Source organism: Vigna unguiculata, chromosome 2, assembly GCF_004118075.2.
Source record: "Vigna unguiculata cultivar IT97K-499-35 chromosome 2, ASM411807v1, whole genome shotgun sequence".
Classification (NCBI taxonomy): Eukaryota; Viridiplantae; Streptophyta; class Magnoliopsida; order Fabales; family Fabaceae; genus Vigna; species Vigna unguiculata.
In genome coordinates, this window is record NC_040280.1 from 28,625,555 (window position 1) to 28,644,707 (window position 19,153).

Here is a 19,153-nt window from a genome sequence, read left to right on the forward strand (position 1 = left end):
AAGAGTAAAATCTAGCGGTAGTTTATAGTGTTTATTTTCAACGAATATTTACGTAAGTAAATTTTATCAATAAAATATACACTAAAGTTTTTGTTTTGACATTTGACCTTGTGGTAGTAAAATTTATGAGTAACTCAATATTTTTAAAATCGACCAACAACATTTATGAGAAATTTATCATATTTAATACTAACAAATATTTTTGTTGTGAAATCCCCTACTAACTTATAATGTTTATTACCAATAAATTTCGTTAATAAAATGAATGCTAAAGTTTATGTTTTGGGTTTTGCAAAATTTGGTGGTTCCTTTTTGTTTTTTTTAAATCGTTGATAACTGTATTTTATTTTAAATCTCTCAATAATTTTGTCAGTAAATTTATACTAATTTTTCCGCCAAACTTAGAGAAATGTTTGTTATAAGTTAATTGGAAATATCTGAGAAAAAAAATAGAAGAAGAGAAGAATAAGAGAAGAAGAAATAGGAGGAAGATGAAGTGACTACTGTCATAGAGGTAATGACAGAGGCAAATGTGACAACGACAATGACAAGGAGGAGAAAGAGTAAGAGTAAGAGGTGGAAGAAGGGATCGTCGCAACACGAAGGAGAGGATGAGATGAAGAGAAAAAAACAAGAAATTCAAATCATAATATTTACCCGTAAATGATTACTGTCAAATTTTTGTATTGATTAATTAAATTTATCAACAGGTATATTATTGGTTGATTTTGTATCGTAAAAAAATTTAATTTATCAAGGATTTTAATGAAAACTGGTATAATTTGTTTGTCGTTAAATCTATTTTTTTTTATTGATGAATAGCATTGCTAAATACCTTTAAATTAATTGTTTATTTATATTTATACCGTTTTGTATATAAATGTTAAATAATTATCTTTTGTATAATTCTTTTTATTTGGGTGCATATTCCAATTGCTATTTCTTTAAATTTGGTTTAATTACTTTTTTGTGTTTGTTTTTGTTAAAAAATGTCAAATTCATCCTCCAGTTTTTTTTTAGTCTAAATTTGTTTTTGACTTTTGAAAAATTGATGAAATTTGGTCATTTTCAATAAATTTATTAAAACATATTAATGAATTTTCATTAAAATTAACATTAAGATTATGTTAATACACTAATATAGGATTATGTTAATACACCAATAAAGTAAATCATTCTTCATTAACAAGTTCAATCTTAATTAAGGATTATTGATCCATTTTAAAAAATTTAATGAAAAAGACAAAAATTACATATGTTTTTTGAAAATCGAAGCCAAATTGAATGATGAGAGGACCAACTTAATTTTTTTAACAAGAAAAATCAAAAGAGTAATTAAATTTTTAAATTTATACAGTTTTTTTATATAAAAAAATGCTTATTTAAATAAAAGGGTAAAGTGATTTTTGGAAAGTACCAGGCACTTTTTTTATATTTGTGTGAAGAATGACCTAAGGCCAAAGTTGTTTACGATTACATTGTACTTGTCCATTAAAATTTTTAAACCTAAATTTTGAAAACATAACCAATCGAAATAGATTTAATCAGAAATCAAACATTATAATATATTCGGAAGTTCAAACTATATTTAATAATCAAAATAGCAAAGTCAAACGTCTAAGTAACCACTAACTTACGGCGAGAACCACGGCAAGAATCTGTTTTGTATTCACGGTCTATTATTTATGTTCTCTCTCATCTCTGTCTTCTTTCCTCTTTCTCTGTTACTTCATTTAAAAACGAAAAATTGAAATGATTTATAAAACAAGTTAAAAAATGAATAATTTTTAATAAAAGCAATTCAAAATACTCATTTCAAATGTTAAAATTCAGTATCCAGACCCAACCACGTATTTAGATGAAAGCATACTTAATACAATGGTGATTAAAAAAAAAATTCTAATCTTATTAAAAAGTCAAACATTTCCAAAGTCACCTTTTTACTTGAGATAAAAGGAATGAGTCTAATTTTTTGTAAATGTTTTTAGTCTTTCCACATTTAAAAAGCCATAAATTATGTTTGCGTAAAATTGTGAACAAGTTTGCTAAATATTAAACAACATGCATAATTTATTAAATAGTGATACAGTGGAAACTAATATTGTTTATATGATCACTTAATAATCACATGTCTTATTAAAATATTACTTACATTGTTGTTATTATTATATTATTATAAAATAATTGTGCAGGATGGTATATAAACAAGTTAAAACCGTCATTTTCCTAATTTATTTGTAAAAAAAAAAAAAAATCAGCTTGAGAAGATGAATTATTTGTCAAAGATAATAAAAATTACGCTAGAATTGTCACCTTCTACAAAACTTCATTAATTTTGAATTTTGGAAGAAGTATATTTCTCATCTCAGGATTTTTCCAAGATCATTCCAATCTTGATTCAACGCAAATAGACTCTATCATGTTTCAGTAAGGACTAGCTCCAATATTGTCATTAAAAATTTGATTGCAGACATAAAAAATTATTTCGGCTATTTGGCCACGTGCCGAAGAACATGGTTAGCAAAATAAAAAATAATTGCAATGAAATTTGGGGACTGGGAGAAATTTTATAATAACTTGCCCAGGATGTTTAGCAAGTTGTCCAAGACAGTAATCTAGGAAAAATTTCCCGATGCACAGGTTTTCCAGTGGGTTAATGTTAATGGTAAGAATGACGCATCAAACTATACTATATTTGTGTAAGGTGTGTAACGTGAGTTATTTTGTTATTCAACTTATGCATTTTGTAGCACCCCATTTAAATAATAACCTTAATTAAATGAAATATCATACAGATTTATATAAGGAGCAAAGTTGTGGAGTATAGACACTACTCTTTATAATATTTGAGGTACTAAAATAAAATACTGAGACACACTATGATGTCATAGACCAAATCAGATAGAAGTTGAACAGTACTTAAAATAAATGACCAAAGAACATGGCAGTACATGGGCTACAACTCTAAAGAAACTCAGACAAGCAAGATTTGATCCAATATCAACTAGGCAGTGGAATCTCCATTATCCTGTTGACCATAAGGAGTTCTCGCATCTGCTCACGTCAATAAATTGATGATCATCGCAAAAAGAGAAAACCACACACAGAGATCATACAACATGCAAAATGGGTAAGCTAGAGTAGAAAATGATTTATCATACCATTACATGCAATTTGATATCCAAGGATTCATACCTCAACCAAACATGTGATGACTCGCAACCAATACACTAAGACTCAAGACACGATTTATCCGGATACATATAAAATTAGTTGGATTCAGCAGATGTTTGCACTTGTGGTGGCCTTTACTGCTCTAATGAGCTAATAGTTATCGTGTTTCATCCCCCACACAAAAGGTTAGCCTTAAAGTGTTCCAGGCCTCCTACTACTCTCACCACTTGAGTCAGTACGCTCTACGTGAGACTAACTGACTCTTTAGAGTGTCAGGATGCAATCCTTACTAAATTATATAAATGAGGCACAAACTCCCACTAACAAGGCTCATGGAATTATGTCCTAGTCAAATGAGGCACCACCATGAGATCTCACTTAGAGATTCACAGAATTACGCCCTGACCAATGAGGCACCACCACGAAACTATCGTGGAATTACGTCCTAACCATACTAACATCATGTTCCATCAATCAATATAGAATCATTTTTCATGCCAATTCCATGCCACTTTCATAACCAACCATTCCATACATGTCACATGCCAAGATCATGTTAAATTTATCCATCACAGACCAAGCATCATTTTACTCATACATATTCACCTAATTCATGCTTTACAAGATTACTCAATCCAAACATATGGCAAACATCCAAGTATAGAGGAAAACAGAACTAAACACATTCTCGCCCAACTTCTCGCTTAGGCTGACAGGTCTCGCGAGAGGTTTCCCTCGTTCAGGCGAGCTCCCTTCACCTAGGCGAAAGCTCGAGGAGTGGGAACAATTGCTTCTTGTGATTTCTCGCTTAGACGAGTCCTCCTCGCCTGAGCGAGACTGCACCTCGCTCAAAACAGAGATTCGTCGCTTAAGCGACAGCTCGAGTAGGAAGCCTGGGCGAGCTTCTGTTAGTCTCGCCTAGGCAAGACGTGCTCGCTTGGGTGAGAAAACTAGTGCTCACCATTATTCTCTCGTGCAACAGCCAAATATTCGAATCAAATCATGCTTTAACATATTCCAAATCAAACACAACGATAACCAATACATACAAACACGAAACAAAAGTAAAGCGAGCAAAAAATCGCAAGAAATAGAAAACCATAGTTTCCCTTACCTGGAAAATGCTACCCAAGCTAGTAAGTACGACAGACCTCAGAGCAGATTCACGAACTAAAAAAATGGCAGAACGGTTCAAAACGGGTTACTAAGGTGAACCCTAGCTAGAATCATGACAATAGAGCCAGAAACAAAAAAGGTACGATTAGATAATCAACTTACGTGAGTAGGAGATGAGTTTTGAGTTGGCGCGACCAAGAGAGGACCAAACCCTAACAGAGTTTCTGTTGAGGGGAAAAGGGAAGAGAAGTAAAGCATTCTTTTTGCAAAGTGAACAGGAATGAGAGGGTTTGGTTGCTTTAGGGATCAGGACACTCTATGTAGGGATGACAACGGGGCGGGGCAGGGACGGGTTTCGCTATCCCATACCCATCCCCACAAAAAAATTCATCCTCATCCCCATACCCAAACTCAACGGGTATCAAACTTTTGTCTCATCCCCATCCCCACCGGGTAACGGGTATAATCTCGTACCCATACCCGTACCCGTGTTCTAACAACTTCAATATTAATTTTTATAAGAGAAAAAAATTACGGTAAAGAAAACATAATATTATCAAATATTCAATATTAGGAGGATGATTGTTTTTTCCATATCAAATACTTTGAAATAAATTATAATTGTCTACATGTTATACTTGAATACCAAATAAAATTTCATGAGAACCAAAACATTTATTAAATTTGCAAACTACAACATTAATGAAACTTAGTTTATAAAATTAAAAAATATTTCAAAAAAATATAAAAGGAAAACAAATATTCAAATTAAAATATATTTTAAATGTTTGTTTAGTTCAATTTTTTAAATTCTAATGAATCTCTTTTTTATACACTAATAAAAGTTATAATACATCATTTAATCAAAATGACACAAAGAACAAATAATAAACACAATAATAAAATTTTGACATAGATTTTGTATCTTTTAAACTTCAATATATGTTGGATAGTGACAAAAAAATATTCATAGCAATTACATTAAATTTTTATATCGTAGTAAATAAAAGTTGTTTATACAATTAAAGTGAAAAAATTACAATATGATTAATAATGAGTTATAAAATAAATAAAAATTAGATAGAATATATCAAAATATTATTCTATATGATGAAAATAAACAATAAATAAAAATATTAAAAAACTAACAAATGTGTGTTTTAGAAATAATTTGAGAGACTATCGAAAGAAATCGCACAAAGGAAATCAAATGTATAATTAAGGTATGATAAGATGAAAAATATCTTAGAGAACAAATTATTAAATTATGTTTGAAGTGGTTAAAATTAAATAGAAATATCATTAGTGCCCAAAAAATTTGTCACTAAATTACAAATAAATTAGTAATTAAATTGGTCACTAAATCAAGTACCGATTTAATCATTGAATCGGTCACTAATTTAATCACTGATTTAGACAATAAATCAACTACTACCACCAATGACGAAAAATAGTGATTGATATGGGTTAATGACTAAATCAGTCAATATTTCATGTTTTTCTTGTAGTGAATTATCATATATTATTCCTAAATATCATTATATATATATATATATATATATATATATATATATATATATATATATATAATTTTAACCACTTCAAACATAATTTAAAGTAAAAAAATTACAGTATGATTAATAATGAGTTATAAAATAAAAAATAATTAGATAGAATATATCGAAATATTATTCTACATGATGAAAATAAACAATAAATAAAAATATTAAAAAAACTAACAAATGTGTGTTTTAGAAATAATTTGAGAGACTATCGAAAGAAATCACACAAAGGAAATTAAACGTATAATTAAGGTATGATAAGATGAAAAATACCTTAGAGAACAAATTATTAAATTATGTTTGAAGTGGTTAAAATTAAATAGAAATATCATTAGTGCCCAAAAAATTTGTCACTAAATTACAAATAAATTAGTAATTAAATTGGTCACTAAATCAAGTACCGATTCAATAACTAATTTAATCACTTATTCAGTCAATAAATCAACTACTACCACCAATGACGGAAAATATTGATTCATATGGGTTATTGACTAAATCGATCACTATTTCATGTTTTTCTTGTAGTGAATTATCATATATTATTTCCAAATATCATTATATATATATATATATATATATATATATATATATATATATATAATTTTAACCACTTCAAACATAATTTAAAGTGAAAAAATTATAGTATCATTAATAATGAGTTATAAAATAAAAAATAATTAGATAGAATATATTGAAATATTATTCTACATGATGAAAATAAACAATAAATAAAAATATTAAAAAACTAACAAATGTGTGTTTTAGAAATAATTTGAGAGACTATCGAAAGAAATCGCACAAAGAAAATCAAATGTATAATTAAGGTATGATAAGATGAAGAATACCTTAGAGAACTAAGAAAACTTTTCAAATATCAACATATATACTCAATAGTTGAAAAATAACAAAAATTATTTTAATGAAACAAAAGAGTTCTTCAAATTAAACAAAAATTAATAATAATAAGTAAATAATTTTTTTTATATTATCTTAAATTGAGAGTATAAACATTCTCATGTGAAAGGAAAATATATAATAAATAAAAATATTAAAAAATAATAGAAATATTCAAATGTGAGGCATAAAAAAATTTTAATTAACATAAATCATTTTAACATAATTACATAAAAGTTATGATAAGATAAAAAATATATTGAAGATGCGAATGAGTTTCATGACAAACCAAATAATTAAAAGAAATAAAAAATAGAAAGTATATATATATATATATATATATATAGTTAATTAATTAATTATGAATATTTTAATAATTTAAATGGAGATGGAGATACGGCGGACACAGGTATTATGGCGGGAATATGTACATCCCCATACCCAATTGAAAAAGTCGGGGATTCCCTATACCCATACCCATACCCAGTCAATGCGGAGATTCTCCGTCAAAACGGGAACGGGTTCGGACAATACCCATGAAGACGAGTTTATTTGCCATCTCTATGGGTCAGCTTTAGACCCACCAAATTTTGAGGCAGTCTTTGAATATTGAAGCTGAAATAAGAGGACCTTACACATTTAAGGATTTAAATATTGCAAATATGTTGTTCAAAATATTCACTGAATTCTTTATTTAATCATTTTTTTTAATCCAAACATATTTCCAATTTTCTCAAATATTTCATTTAAAACTCGTATTTCTTAAAACAATATTAAATATAATGAGATATTTGCAAATTTTTACGAATAAATATAAGTTTAAAAATACTTAAATTAAATTTTTATATTTAAGTCATATTTTTATTGCAAGAGAAAGAATATTTATTTAAATGTTTCAAAACATATTACTTTTTTATTGTTTTTTTTTTTCTTACACCTGGTGTATATTTTATCAGCAAACAGTTTAAGGTACATATGTACAGAGATGACAATAAGTGAGAAGAACGCTGATTTAACTGTTTCCTATTTATTTCTGAAGTAAAATTTTATTCACATTCCCATCATTAACGGTTCATTATATAAACGACATATTTCCATTTCAGATTTCAGTTTCCATGGTCGCATTCCATTCCATTCAAGAGAAAGAGCAGCTTCGAATAGAAAGAGTGTAACACAGATGCTTAGAAGATAAATTATTATTAATAAGATGCTGAACATGGGAAGGTTCAGCGATCAATATTAGTAGTAGGATTTTGTCCTTCTTTGTCGATAAAAATTAGAATTAATTTTTCTTTTAAAATTTTGTTCAATTTATTCTCTTTAAAAAATGTGGATTCATTATTTTTGACCAAATTTTGTTATCTTTTTAACCTATTTCATAATAACATTTAAATTGTTTATAATGTTTGATATCTTTTTGTTTGAATGTTAATTTAAAAACGTGTTTGAAACATTAAATAAAGTTAACAAAAATTTCTATATTTTGAAAAATGACTAATTCTAATTTATAGTAAAAGTTAAGAAATACAAACATATTTAATTCAAATAATTATTAAATATTTGAAAAAAAAATCATGTTACCCTCTCCTCATCTTATATATTTATTCCCGGAATTTTCTTTTCTATCTTTTTATAGTTTTACTTTAATAAAATGGTATATTAAAATTCAAATAATTTTTTATTGTTTCCAGTGACTTAAATTCTTATATTCACCCATATATTTATGACAATATATAAAAAAATTCTCTCTTTTGTGTTTACATTTCAAAATATTAATTTTATCCTTTAAAATATAATTATTTATTAAATTTGTGAAATTTGTGAAATTTGACCGTTACTTTTATAATTTTTTTATAAAATCGTCTATTTCTGCTATTCTCTTTTTCTTTATTTATCAACAGTTATTCTCTCATCTTTTATGATATATTTTACTTTATTATTAATAAATATAATTTTATTTTATATATTAACTTAACAACATTACATTATCATCACCTACTATATCATGTATATTTAAAAAAATACGTACACACAGACACTGTATGCTAATAATAATAATAATAATCATAATAATAATAATACAATTATTAAATATGTTTCATATATAGTATTATTTTTTAAATAAGAAACATGAAATTTAATCTTAACGTATTTTATTCGTGAAACTGAAATTTGTTTCATATTTAATATTTAATAAAAGTAATAAACAGAGAATTTAAATTTACCCTGTCGTATTCATGAACTTGGAAGATGTACTTCTTATTCAATATTTATTAAAATATATATATATATAAAGGAAACGTAAACATTACCTAATCCATGAAATTGGAAAACGTATTGGGTATTGTCATGGAAAAGTCATCTATTAACTGTTAATTGACAGGAGCATTTTATTCCACGATAGAATCTCTACATTTTTCTTATTTCTTTAAAGAATCTATGACTTGAATCGATTCAAACGATGGAATCCATAGTTTTCATACCTTATAATGTTCAAATTTAACATATATAAAAGAACTTAGGGTTTATGTATTAATTGATTTTACACGCCTTAATGCTCAGTTCACTTTTACTTATTATTCATTTAACTTTCAGAAGATTATTCGCAAGAGGAGGTACTGGAAACGAGATTATTATTCAACTACATAATTTAAATACATATTTTATAATTTCACTGGAGAAACTTTGTTTTTGCTTACACCTCTTCTCCGGTGACTATTCAAAATAATAGCCTAATTTCCACCATCTTGAATTCGATTTTGTAAAAATTAATGTTGATAATGCAATATCTTATCCATACAAGATAATATATTTAACCAAAATGAAAGAAACTGAGACTATGTTTGATTAAAATATATATATATATATATATATATATATATATATATATATATATATATATATATATATATATGTCTGGATGACTCTTTGAATAAATGTTTTTGATATTGTTATAGAAAACGAATTATAATATAAAATTATTTTTTAGTGAGATTATTGTCATGATAATGTTTTTTGCAACATCATATTTAAAACAAAATGGTATATTGTTGTCATTTGTCTCCATTTTTGTATATATTACTTTATGTATGAATTGAAACAACCTAATTGTCTTTATTTAATTTTTTTTTTTTACTGATTAAAGAAAAAAATGCAATATCTTGCTCCATACAAGATAATATATTTAACCAAAATGTTGGAACAACTTTTACTGATATAACTTTTAGTTAGTAAACTTAAAAATATCAACATAAATACTTCAATAAGAAAAGTCGCGAAAGCAATTTTAAGAGAAAATAAAATTTAAACAAACTAATTTGAATAAATAAAATTTTTTTCATTTTTTTACTCGATCCAAACTTGAACTCAATCATAGATGGTTTAAATCAATAAAAAAAATTAATGATATACATAAAATTGTACTTTAAGGGGGATAAAGCCAACATACTTTTATCTAAAAAGTCAAACATAAGGGAAAACGGTATATTTAATATCGAAATTGTCTTGTTTATAAACAAAAAAACATATAAAAAATTATGGGCAGTATCTCATAAAACTTAAAGCACAACAATTCATGAATACCTTTAACGTCAATTATATTAATATTAATTTTATTTATTTATAATTAGTTTTAGTTAAATTTGACTAATTTTGATACTAATTTGATATTTTACTCATTAAAAATAGTTAATATCAACTTAAAGTAAAGTCTAACTCTATTAGTTTCTAACATTAATTGAATTCTATTAACTATACTAATCTAACCTAACACGCGTATTTTTTTGAATATTCTAAAAGAAATAATTTTAAATTAATTAATATTTCACTGTAAATATAATTGAAAATAAACTGAAGGATCACACTCTTGATAGATTTTTCATTTTCCCACTTAAACCTATATGCAAAAGTGAGGGAGTATACCGAGGAAAAAACTAAAAATCAATTCAAAATCCTTCTTTTAACGAGAGCAAATTGAATATATTAATATTATCTTTTAAAAAACTTTATGTTTAAGATGTTTAAATGTACAACAACAATATATCCACGATGTCATATTAATTAACAATACAACCAAAAATTAAATATATTTTGGAGACACTGTGATTAATGTTTTGAGAAAGGATAAGAAAAAAATATAACACCAACGAAATGAGTTCAGACCATTAATAAAATTTTAACACCATTTTTAACTCAAAATCTTAAAATAATTCATAAATTTTTATCTTTATAAGATATCCTAACTTTTTTTACTTTTTTAATGTGAAACTTAATCTCATACATATATTATCTCAACCCAGTATTAAGTTGATATATCAGCGGAATATAAAAAAGGAGAGACAAACAAAATTATATAAAAAGAAAAATTAAAAATAAATAGGTTTTATTCCTGTATATGCAAAAGTATACTAATACACCCAAACATACATGGTAATACATGTTAAGTATTAAAAGACTCGAGGAATACATATACAGGGTACAATACGGTATAAAGCAGGAGGTTTTATTTTCTTAGCAGCTAATAATTGAAAGCTAAAAAGTGAGCTTGATAAAGATCAAGTCAGGGATGATAAAGAGAGGGAATTAGACGCAATTGGTTTTCCCTGCTAATAACCACTCCGAAGTGTTCAGACATATCCATATCCTCAGCTTTCATCTGATTTGGTAGTTCCCAGTTGAAGTGAAAGAGTAATAAAGCCAGCGGAAGCATAATGCTGGCTACACCAAATGTCATGCCTGGGCACATTCTCCTTCCAGCCCCAAATGGCACATACTCAAAGTTATTCCCTTTGAAATCCACACCATTACCTTCGAACCTCTCTGGTACAAACTTTTCACCATCACTCCAATATTCAGGATCTCTTCCAAGACTCCATGCGTTTATCATAACTCTCGTCTTTTCTGGTATTTCGTATCCACCAACCTCGCTTAATTCACTGCATTCTCTCGGGAGCAACAAAGGAACTGGTGGGTGTAACCTCAACGTTTCTTTCATCACCAACTTCAAATAATTAAGCTCCTCTACATCACTTTCATCAATTCTTTCCTTTTCTCTAAATGCTTCTCTTATCTCACTCTGTGCTTTCTCCATCACCCTTGGGTTCTTCACAATTTCTGCCATGATCCACTCTAAAACAGACGCTGAAGTATCAGTTCCGGCCACAAATATATCCTACAGTGAAAATATTCAAATCTTCTCAGAAACATTTTGGTAAGGAGATGAACACGTGTGACATATATTAAGGTAGATTTAGGAGACAAGCGTTTTTCGGTATTTATTTACTAACCAATATCAAAGCTTTGATTTGTGTCGTCGTCATTTTGAGGTTGGGATTGTCATTTTGTTGAATTGTGAGGAGAACGTCGACAATATCCTCATCCTCCACTTCAACGCCGTCTTCTTTTGCCTCTCTTCGTTTTTCTTCATGTTCTTTGACAATGTTATCCAATACCTCGTCAACCTGCTTCTGCAGCTTCTCCAATTTCGCCCTCTTCCCAGTTATGAAATGGATGAATTTCAACGAAGGAAAAAAATCTACTAAACCAAATCCTGCTGCTTCTTCTATCACTCTTCGCATCAAAGGCACAACAAATTCTTGGTCTTTATGTTTTCTACCAAAAGCTGCCCTGAAAACAAAATCACTTATCAAGGAGTAAATTTTAGCAGTAAGATTGATGGGTGAACCTGCTGATTTTCGAATTGAATCTATGAACTTTGCTGTCTCCTCTTCTCTAATGAAAGAGAAAGACTTGACCCTTTTGGCGCTCAGAAGCTCCAACACAGATATTTTTTTTATTTGTCTCCAGTAATCACCGTACGGAGCAAAAACAATATTCATTCCTCCATAGGACAAAATGTCACCGAAAACAAATTGAGGCCTCTGCACAAAAGCAGTATCATTGGTTTTCAATATTTCCTTCGCCAAGTCGGGGGAGGATGCAACCACTGCAGAAATCTCACCAAGTTGGAGATGCATGAGAGGTCCATATTTGTGAGCAAGGTTGTAGAAAGCACGATGTGGAAGTGAACCTGCTCCTGATAGTTGATGCAGGTTCCCTATGAAAGGTAGCTTCTTTGGACCAGGGGGGAGTTTGTGAGACTGGTTAGGTTTTAGCTTCTGATATTTTGCAAGCCAATGCCACAGAAAAAAGAGGGAGATGATGATAACCAAGAAGTAGGTTTCAGCTTCCATGGCTTTATACGTGTTTGTATTCTTTGCCATGGCTGCTTCATATTTATAGAATTTTCGATCCGCTCCGCTTCGACAACAATTTTCTTTTCTATTTTTTTAATCGAAGAACAACGGTTTGGGCGTTGAAGAAAAACAACAAGGAAATCAATTTTCTGCTCTTCCTCTTGAAAGTCAAAGCAAACCCTTTCATTTCTACACTTTACATAATATCTACACAATATATAAAATACATTAAATACTTACTACGAAAAGAAAAATAGAAAACTCAATAATCAATTTATATTTTAAGTTCGATATTTTCACATTTTCTTTCGATCGCTATTATAGGTGCCTTATGTGCATTGCATACATATGAAATTTTTCATTAGCACTATTACATAATATATATATATATATATATATATATATATATATATATATATATATATATATATATATTTATTGATCGGAAGTATCACTGTTAGTTTATACAAATAATTCAAAAGTTTATCCTAAAATTACATTAAAATATATACTGATTATATTATTATTATACTGTTAATGTCACAATTTTATTAAATAATATTTTGTCTTAATTTTTGTTTTATAAGCGAATGAAACGAAATGATATAATTTAAGAAATAAAAAAAAAGTAAAAGAAAAAAGAAAAACAAGTTGTTACCATTTTCTAATCTCGTGAAATAACGTCAGACCATTATAAAGTCTTTTATTTCTTATTTTCAAACATTACTTACGTACAACATCCTCCCTTTTACGCTAGTAGAAAAGGGTTTGATTTTCTACATAGGTCGAGGGGCTTTAGCCCCATTAATTTTTGCAATTTAATTATATATAATAGAAAATAATTTATGCTTTGAAATTAAATATAATTTTTTTTATAAAATATTTATTTCATTGTTACTATTAATATTATTATTGTTGTGAATATAATAATATATATTGTTTGTACAAGTGCACTATTTTGTTTTATAGTTTTTCATGTTTGTGATCCAGTAGCCACTACAACGTGGTTAAGTCTCTTATTGTGTCACTTGTTACTTAGGCTCTGTTCAAATGCAATATAGAAGCAGAATGAAAAGTGATGAATAAGAAAAAAAGAGATGTTCTTTTTATGGAAAGACAACCATAGAAAAGATGTTAATGGGATTAGTAGATAAATAAATCTCTCTTTTTTGAAGAGATTTGAAGGATAAATGTGACAAATTACCACAATGTCTTTATGAAAAAAAATCATTTTTCAATAAAAAAAAATGGTTGCATCCAATTTCATTTTTGCATTTATCATTTTATATCCGGTTACATGGTTGAGTATCTAGATACATGTTATTTTGTATCCAGTTACAACTGGTTCAATATCTGGATACATGTTACTTGTATCCAATTACACACCACATTTATAATATTTTTATTTATTATATAATATATGAAAAATTAATTACAATTTATCTAAATATCATTTAATTATATTTTTTTAACACTAAGGACAAATAGGTCATTATATATTTTCATCTATTAAATTAAATATCTTTTACTCACATCAGTCAAATCTTTCACAACCGTTCACAAAAATTATTCTTAAATCCCCTCTACTATCACTCCCAAATCCATACAAAGAAAAAAACAACATAAATATCACTTTCTAATCAACCCAAATCAATTTTCTCCCTCTCTCTCAATTTATCACTCCCACAAAAACGCACCCTTAGTCACAACTTATTGTTCTAGTTCAGTTTAAAAGTATGTGTCGTGAAATTAATAATTTAGAGACATTCTTCATCTATCCCACAGTTTTCTTCCTGGACTCCCAAATTTTACGGTTATCCCTTTTAACCCTACACATTATATATTATATATTAAATAAAAGATTATATACTATCTCTACCTAGTTCCTTGAACATTATTTATCGAAATAATGATATTTTGATCAATACTTTTATTTATTTTTAATTTATTATTTCAATTCTTACATCACATCACTATAAAATAATTAAAATAATAAATTAAAAATTAATAAAAAAGAATAAATTAAAATATCATTAATTTTTTAGTATCACCATTTTCACTCTAACATCATTTATTCCCCAATATCTATACCAAGTAACTTATTCCCCTTCTTTCCCCACTAACATGGCAAAGAATTAAACTAAAAAATAATAATAAAACAGAATTTTGAAATCTCGTGTAATGCTTTAATTGAATTTTGAAATTCGGTAACCAAAACAAATCAAACAAAATCATGTGACCAGAACAAATCAAACAAAATTGGATTTTGAAATCCGATTTATAGATATATTTAACCAGATTCTAAAACCTAGTGCATAAAATCATGACACCAAATTTTAAAATTTAGTATCATGCACAAGATTATCCTTAATCCAATTTCATATTTGATGCACTCATCCAAATTTGAAATCCAGTAAATACTCCAAACGAACCGGATTTCACAATCGGATAAATACATCAATTCCCAAAAGAAATCTAGTACATTTCACCCAAAATGTCAACTCATTCTTATATATCTCATCAAGCGGATTTCTAAATCTTAATTTCTCTGAAATTTAATATCTTAAATACCATTTTAGTAATTGATGACACTGACAATGATTTATTAAAATAAATCAATTTTATAACATTTGATATATATATATATATATATATATATATATATATATATATATATATATAATATTATTTTATAAAATTGATCTCATATATTTGTTTCTGGCTCGTCCATGTAAATGAGCACGCTTGTGACCACGTAGTTCATTTGACTTAAAAAAATTAATAAAGGCCTTCATGTATTACTTAGATAGACACATTATTACAAAAGTAATATTTTATATATTTCTATTTACATGAATTCAAGTATCTGATATTGAAAACAATAACTGACATTTTTATAATTATTTAGTAAATATTTTCATATTTATTACACCTAATCTACGTAAATCTATGTAAGATTGTTATTTTACATCGATTAAATTTTCAATAGAAATAAACAAATTATTTATACACGGGTTAAATGCTAAATCAATGTTATAATGAGAAATTTGGGTTGAATTCTCGTCTGGTTCGAAAAGTCATCTTATCGACTAGAGTGGACATGGAAAAACTATGTTGAATAGAAAAAGAAAAATCTTTAGCCAATGTTTACTCAAGAAAAAAATAATTATTTTGTAAAGTGTTGTTTATCTTCCTAATAATGTTGAATATTTTTTTCATTTTTTCTACTGTTCTATTATTATACACTTGTGATAAGAATGGTTGAAATAGTTTTTGAAGATTTGTAGTTTTTTTTTTTTAGATTTGATTATTTAGTTTATGAAGTGTTTTTTTAGTCTTTTGTTTAAAGTAATTAAAGTGACCATCATTAATGTATTTATTTGGATGATTCAAGGTTGAGAAAATATAGTAGATTTTAGAATTTAATTGTTTTTTGTTATGCTATTCTTTAAATTAAGGAGTTCGTGTATATGATTGGGAATAAATGTAAGAAATATATGAGTAGTATTGAATTTGATTCTTTGTTATTGTCAATTTTCTATATTCAAACTAGGAAGGTTACGGTGGTTTCATTTATGGACATAATATGAGAAATTCCATTTGCTAATTGACTTAAGTCATATATTGATGGTGTAATTAGAGGTTGTCGTAATTTAACTTCATATGCTAATATTTTTTTAGAGATAATCAAGATAAATATGTCGATAATTTTTTCAACTTTTTAAGAGGTACAAACTTCTATTATAAGTTTATAGAGATCATATATGTTTTGAAAAATACTTTCAGAAACTTTAGTTGAAACATAATTTTTTTTTTAGTCTATCATGATATATATATATATATATATATATATATATATATATGCGTGTTTGTTTATATGTACACAAGATATATATCAGGATGAATCGACTAAATTTTTAGTTTTATTTTGTTTGAACGCATATGTTGATTTTGGAAGGGTGTTTGATGAAAATTTTTACAAAACTATTTGAGCTTATACGTAATTTTTAATAATTTTTATTATGAGTTTATTACGAAATTTACAGTTTTTAGCTTATATGTAATATTTGATAGTTTTAAATTTTGAATACTTTCTAATTGTAGCATGAAAACATAGCAATAGACATTTTTTTTAAGAAGTCAAAATATATTTATTAACACGAAAATAGTGCAGTTACTAAGAAAGAGATTGGTGTTATTAGTAAATAGACATAATAAATAGACATAATAGAGCTAAAGGAGTGTTTGGCATGGTGATATCAGCAATGTAGAAAACGTGAAATGATAGATGAACCATTTTCTAAACAGAGGCACATGACTTCAAATCCATAGCTCCCTTACAAACTTTTCAAAACATGTGCTGTTGACATTCATGAAACCTAACTCAGCTTCCTTCTATGAAAGTGAAATATTGGTAGATTCTTTTAATTTTGGATCATCAGCCCAATCAGGTGGCTGATCAAAAAAAAATTCAGCCCAATAAGAATATCTATGTATCGTTCAACAATAACACATATTTGAAAATATACTTTTATACTTCATTCTCAGTACATAACATATGTACACATGTTTGATGTAAATATAATTATATTGAAATATTTTATTTTGATAAAATTAAAAATATTCAGACTATAAACGTAATAGAGTAGTTAAACAAAATACGTGACTGTAATAATTACAAAAATATACTCTAACAATTTTGATCATATCATTTTATTTAGTGGAGAATCGAAACTTAATATCTTTAAAAATTAAATATTTTTTTAAATTAGAAATGGATTAAACTTTCGTTATCAATAAAACTGAAGTCTAATATTTTTTTTCTATTTTACATTATTTATTTTTGGTTTTCATACCGAAACTTAATATTAAAGTTTATTTTTCAGTTCATAATCAAAGTTAAAAAGTCGTCTTTTTTTATCTTGTTTGAATATATTTTTGTTGTCGAATTAAAATACAATCTAAAATAATCGGTGTCAAAAAATTTTGTTGCATTAGTAATTTTCTTCTTTTTTTTTAAATAAAAATTTATCATTATTCTCATTTTCGTATTTAATAAGTATAAAAATTTTGTCTCGTTCTTAGACACTCTACCCGCATGTCTCTTTGATATTTAAATATTAATAAAAAGAATCTTTCAAAAAATAAAAAACTACAACCAATAAAATATGATACTATTTATTAAATATTCAATGTGAAAAACATATATTAAATAAAAACATTAAATATACCAAATTATTGTATAAAAGTATAAAATAATGAAATTTGTGCCTTGGAAATAAGTTATGATAAAAAAAATTTAATATAATTATTTTAATTTGAAATGAGTATCAACATAGTAATTCATATCTAATTTAGAATTTTTCAAGACGGAGTATGAAAACGGAGATATGAATACAGTGATTCATATCTAATTTCAAATAATTGGTACTATCCATAAAATGCCTGTACATAATCTATGCTAAAAAAAATTATAAAAGTTTGTAGATAATATCTCCAAAGATTATTCGTACAAAATAAAGGAAGAATAATTCTTTTACAATTCCTATCTTGAACATATTCCCTTTTTACCACTGGCTTTTCCCTTTTCTCTAACTCTTCAAGCAAAACAAATCATCTCATCCTCCTTCATCTTAATTGATATAATAATATATAAAAGTCAAATACGAATGCATTTATTTGTTTCAAAATCGCAATCAATCTAATTCCAAGTTTATCACTGACTATTTTTAATGCAAATTTCAAAGATTGGTACAATTAAAGAAAGTGATAGATAACTTTAAAGTGGTTTCGTGAAGTTCCGAAGGGGATGAAAAGGCTAAACTTGTATAGGTAGCAAAAACAAGAACTCTATTCACATTGGAAATCACTAAAGAGAAATTGCTTACAGAAATTCAGAAAATTTTCTTAAACTGTCGTAGTCTCAATATAAAATGGCTTCGTTTTCCTGTGTTTCACGCATTCAGATTGATGACTTCCTTGGTTTGAAAACCAGGGATGGCCAAACAACAATGATGAAATTATGCACATCACATATTTTGAGAAGACCTGAAATAAATCAGACATAACATATTTTTCTTTATAAATTACAATTAATTAAGCAACAAACTTGAAAACTTAGGGCCACATCTCAAATATTCCTATATTTAATCTTTTGGAAATATTAGTATAAAATTAAAAATAACAAGTTTTTATCGTATTCTCACCCTACTT

The 19,153-nt window shown here is 26.9% G+C and overlaps 1 protein-coding gene across 1 annotated transcript; it reads right to left on the reverse strand.

The window, feature by feature from the left end:
• Positions 1-11,136: 11,136 nt before the first annotated feature.
• On the reverse strand, positions 11,137-12,940 carry LOC114174085 (cytochrome P450 71D8-like). Its single transcript, XM_028058834.1, has 2 exons — positions 12,032-12,940; positions 11,137-11,916 (listed from the first exon to the last, which is right to left on the reverse strand). The coding sequence occupies exons 1-2, from the start codon at positions 12,935-12,937 to the stop codon at positions 11,305-11,307; spliced, it is 1,518 nt and encodes a 505-aa protein (XP_027914635.1). The 5' UTR covers positions 12,938-12,940; the 3' UTR covers positions 11,137-11,304.
• Positions 12,941-19,153: the final 6,213 nt, after the last annotated feature.

Excerpts from the sequence above, each read along its gene's own strand:
- LOC114174085 (XM_028058834.1), bottom strand. The coding sequence starts at position 12,937 with ATGGAAGCTGAAACCTACTTCTTGGTTATCATCATCTCCCTCTTTTTT. Across the intron at positions 11,917-12,031 it reads AAATCAAAGCTTTGATATTG|GATATATTTGTGGCCGGAAC; the intron begins GTTAGTAAATAA and ends TTTTCACTGTAG.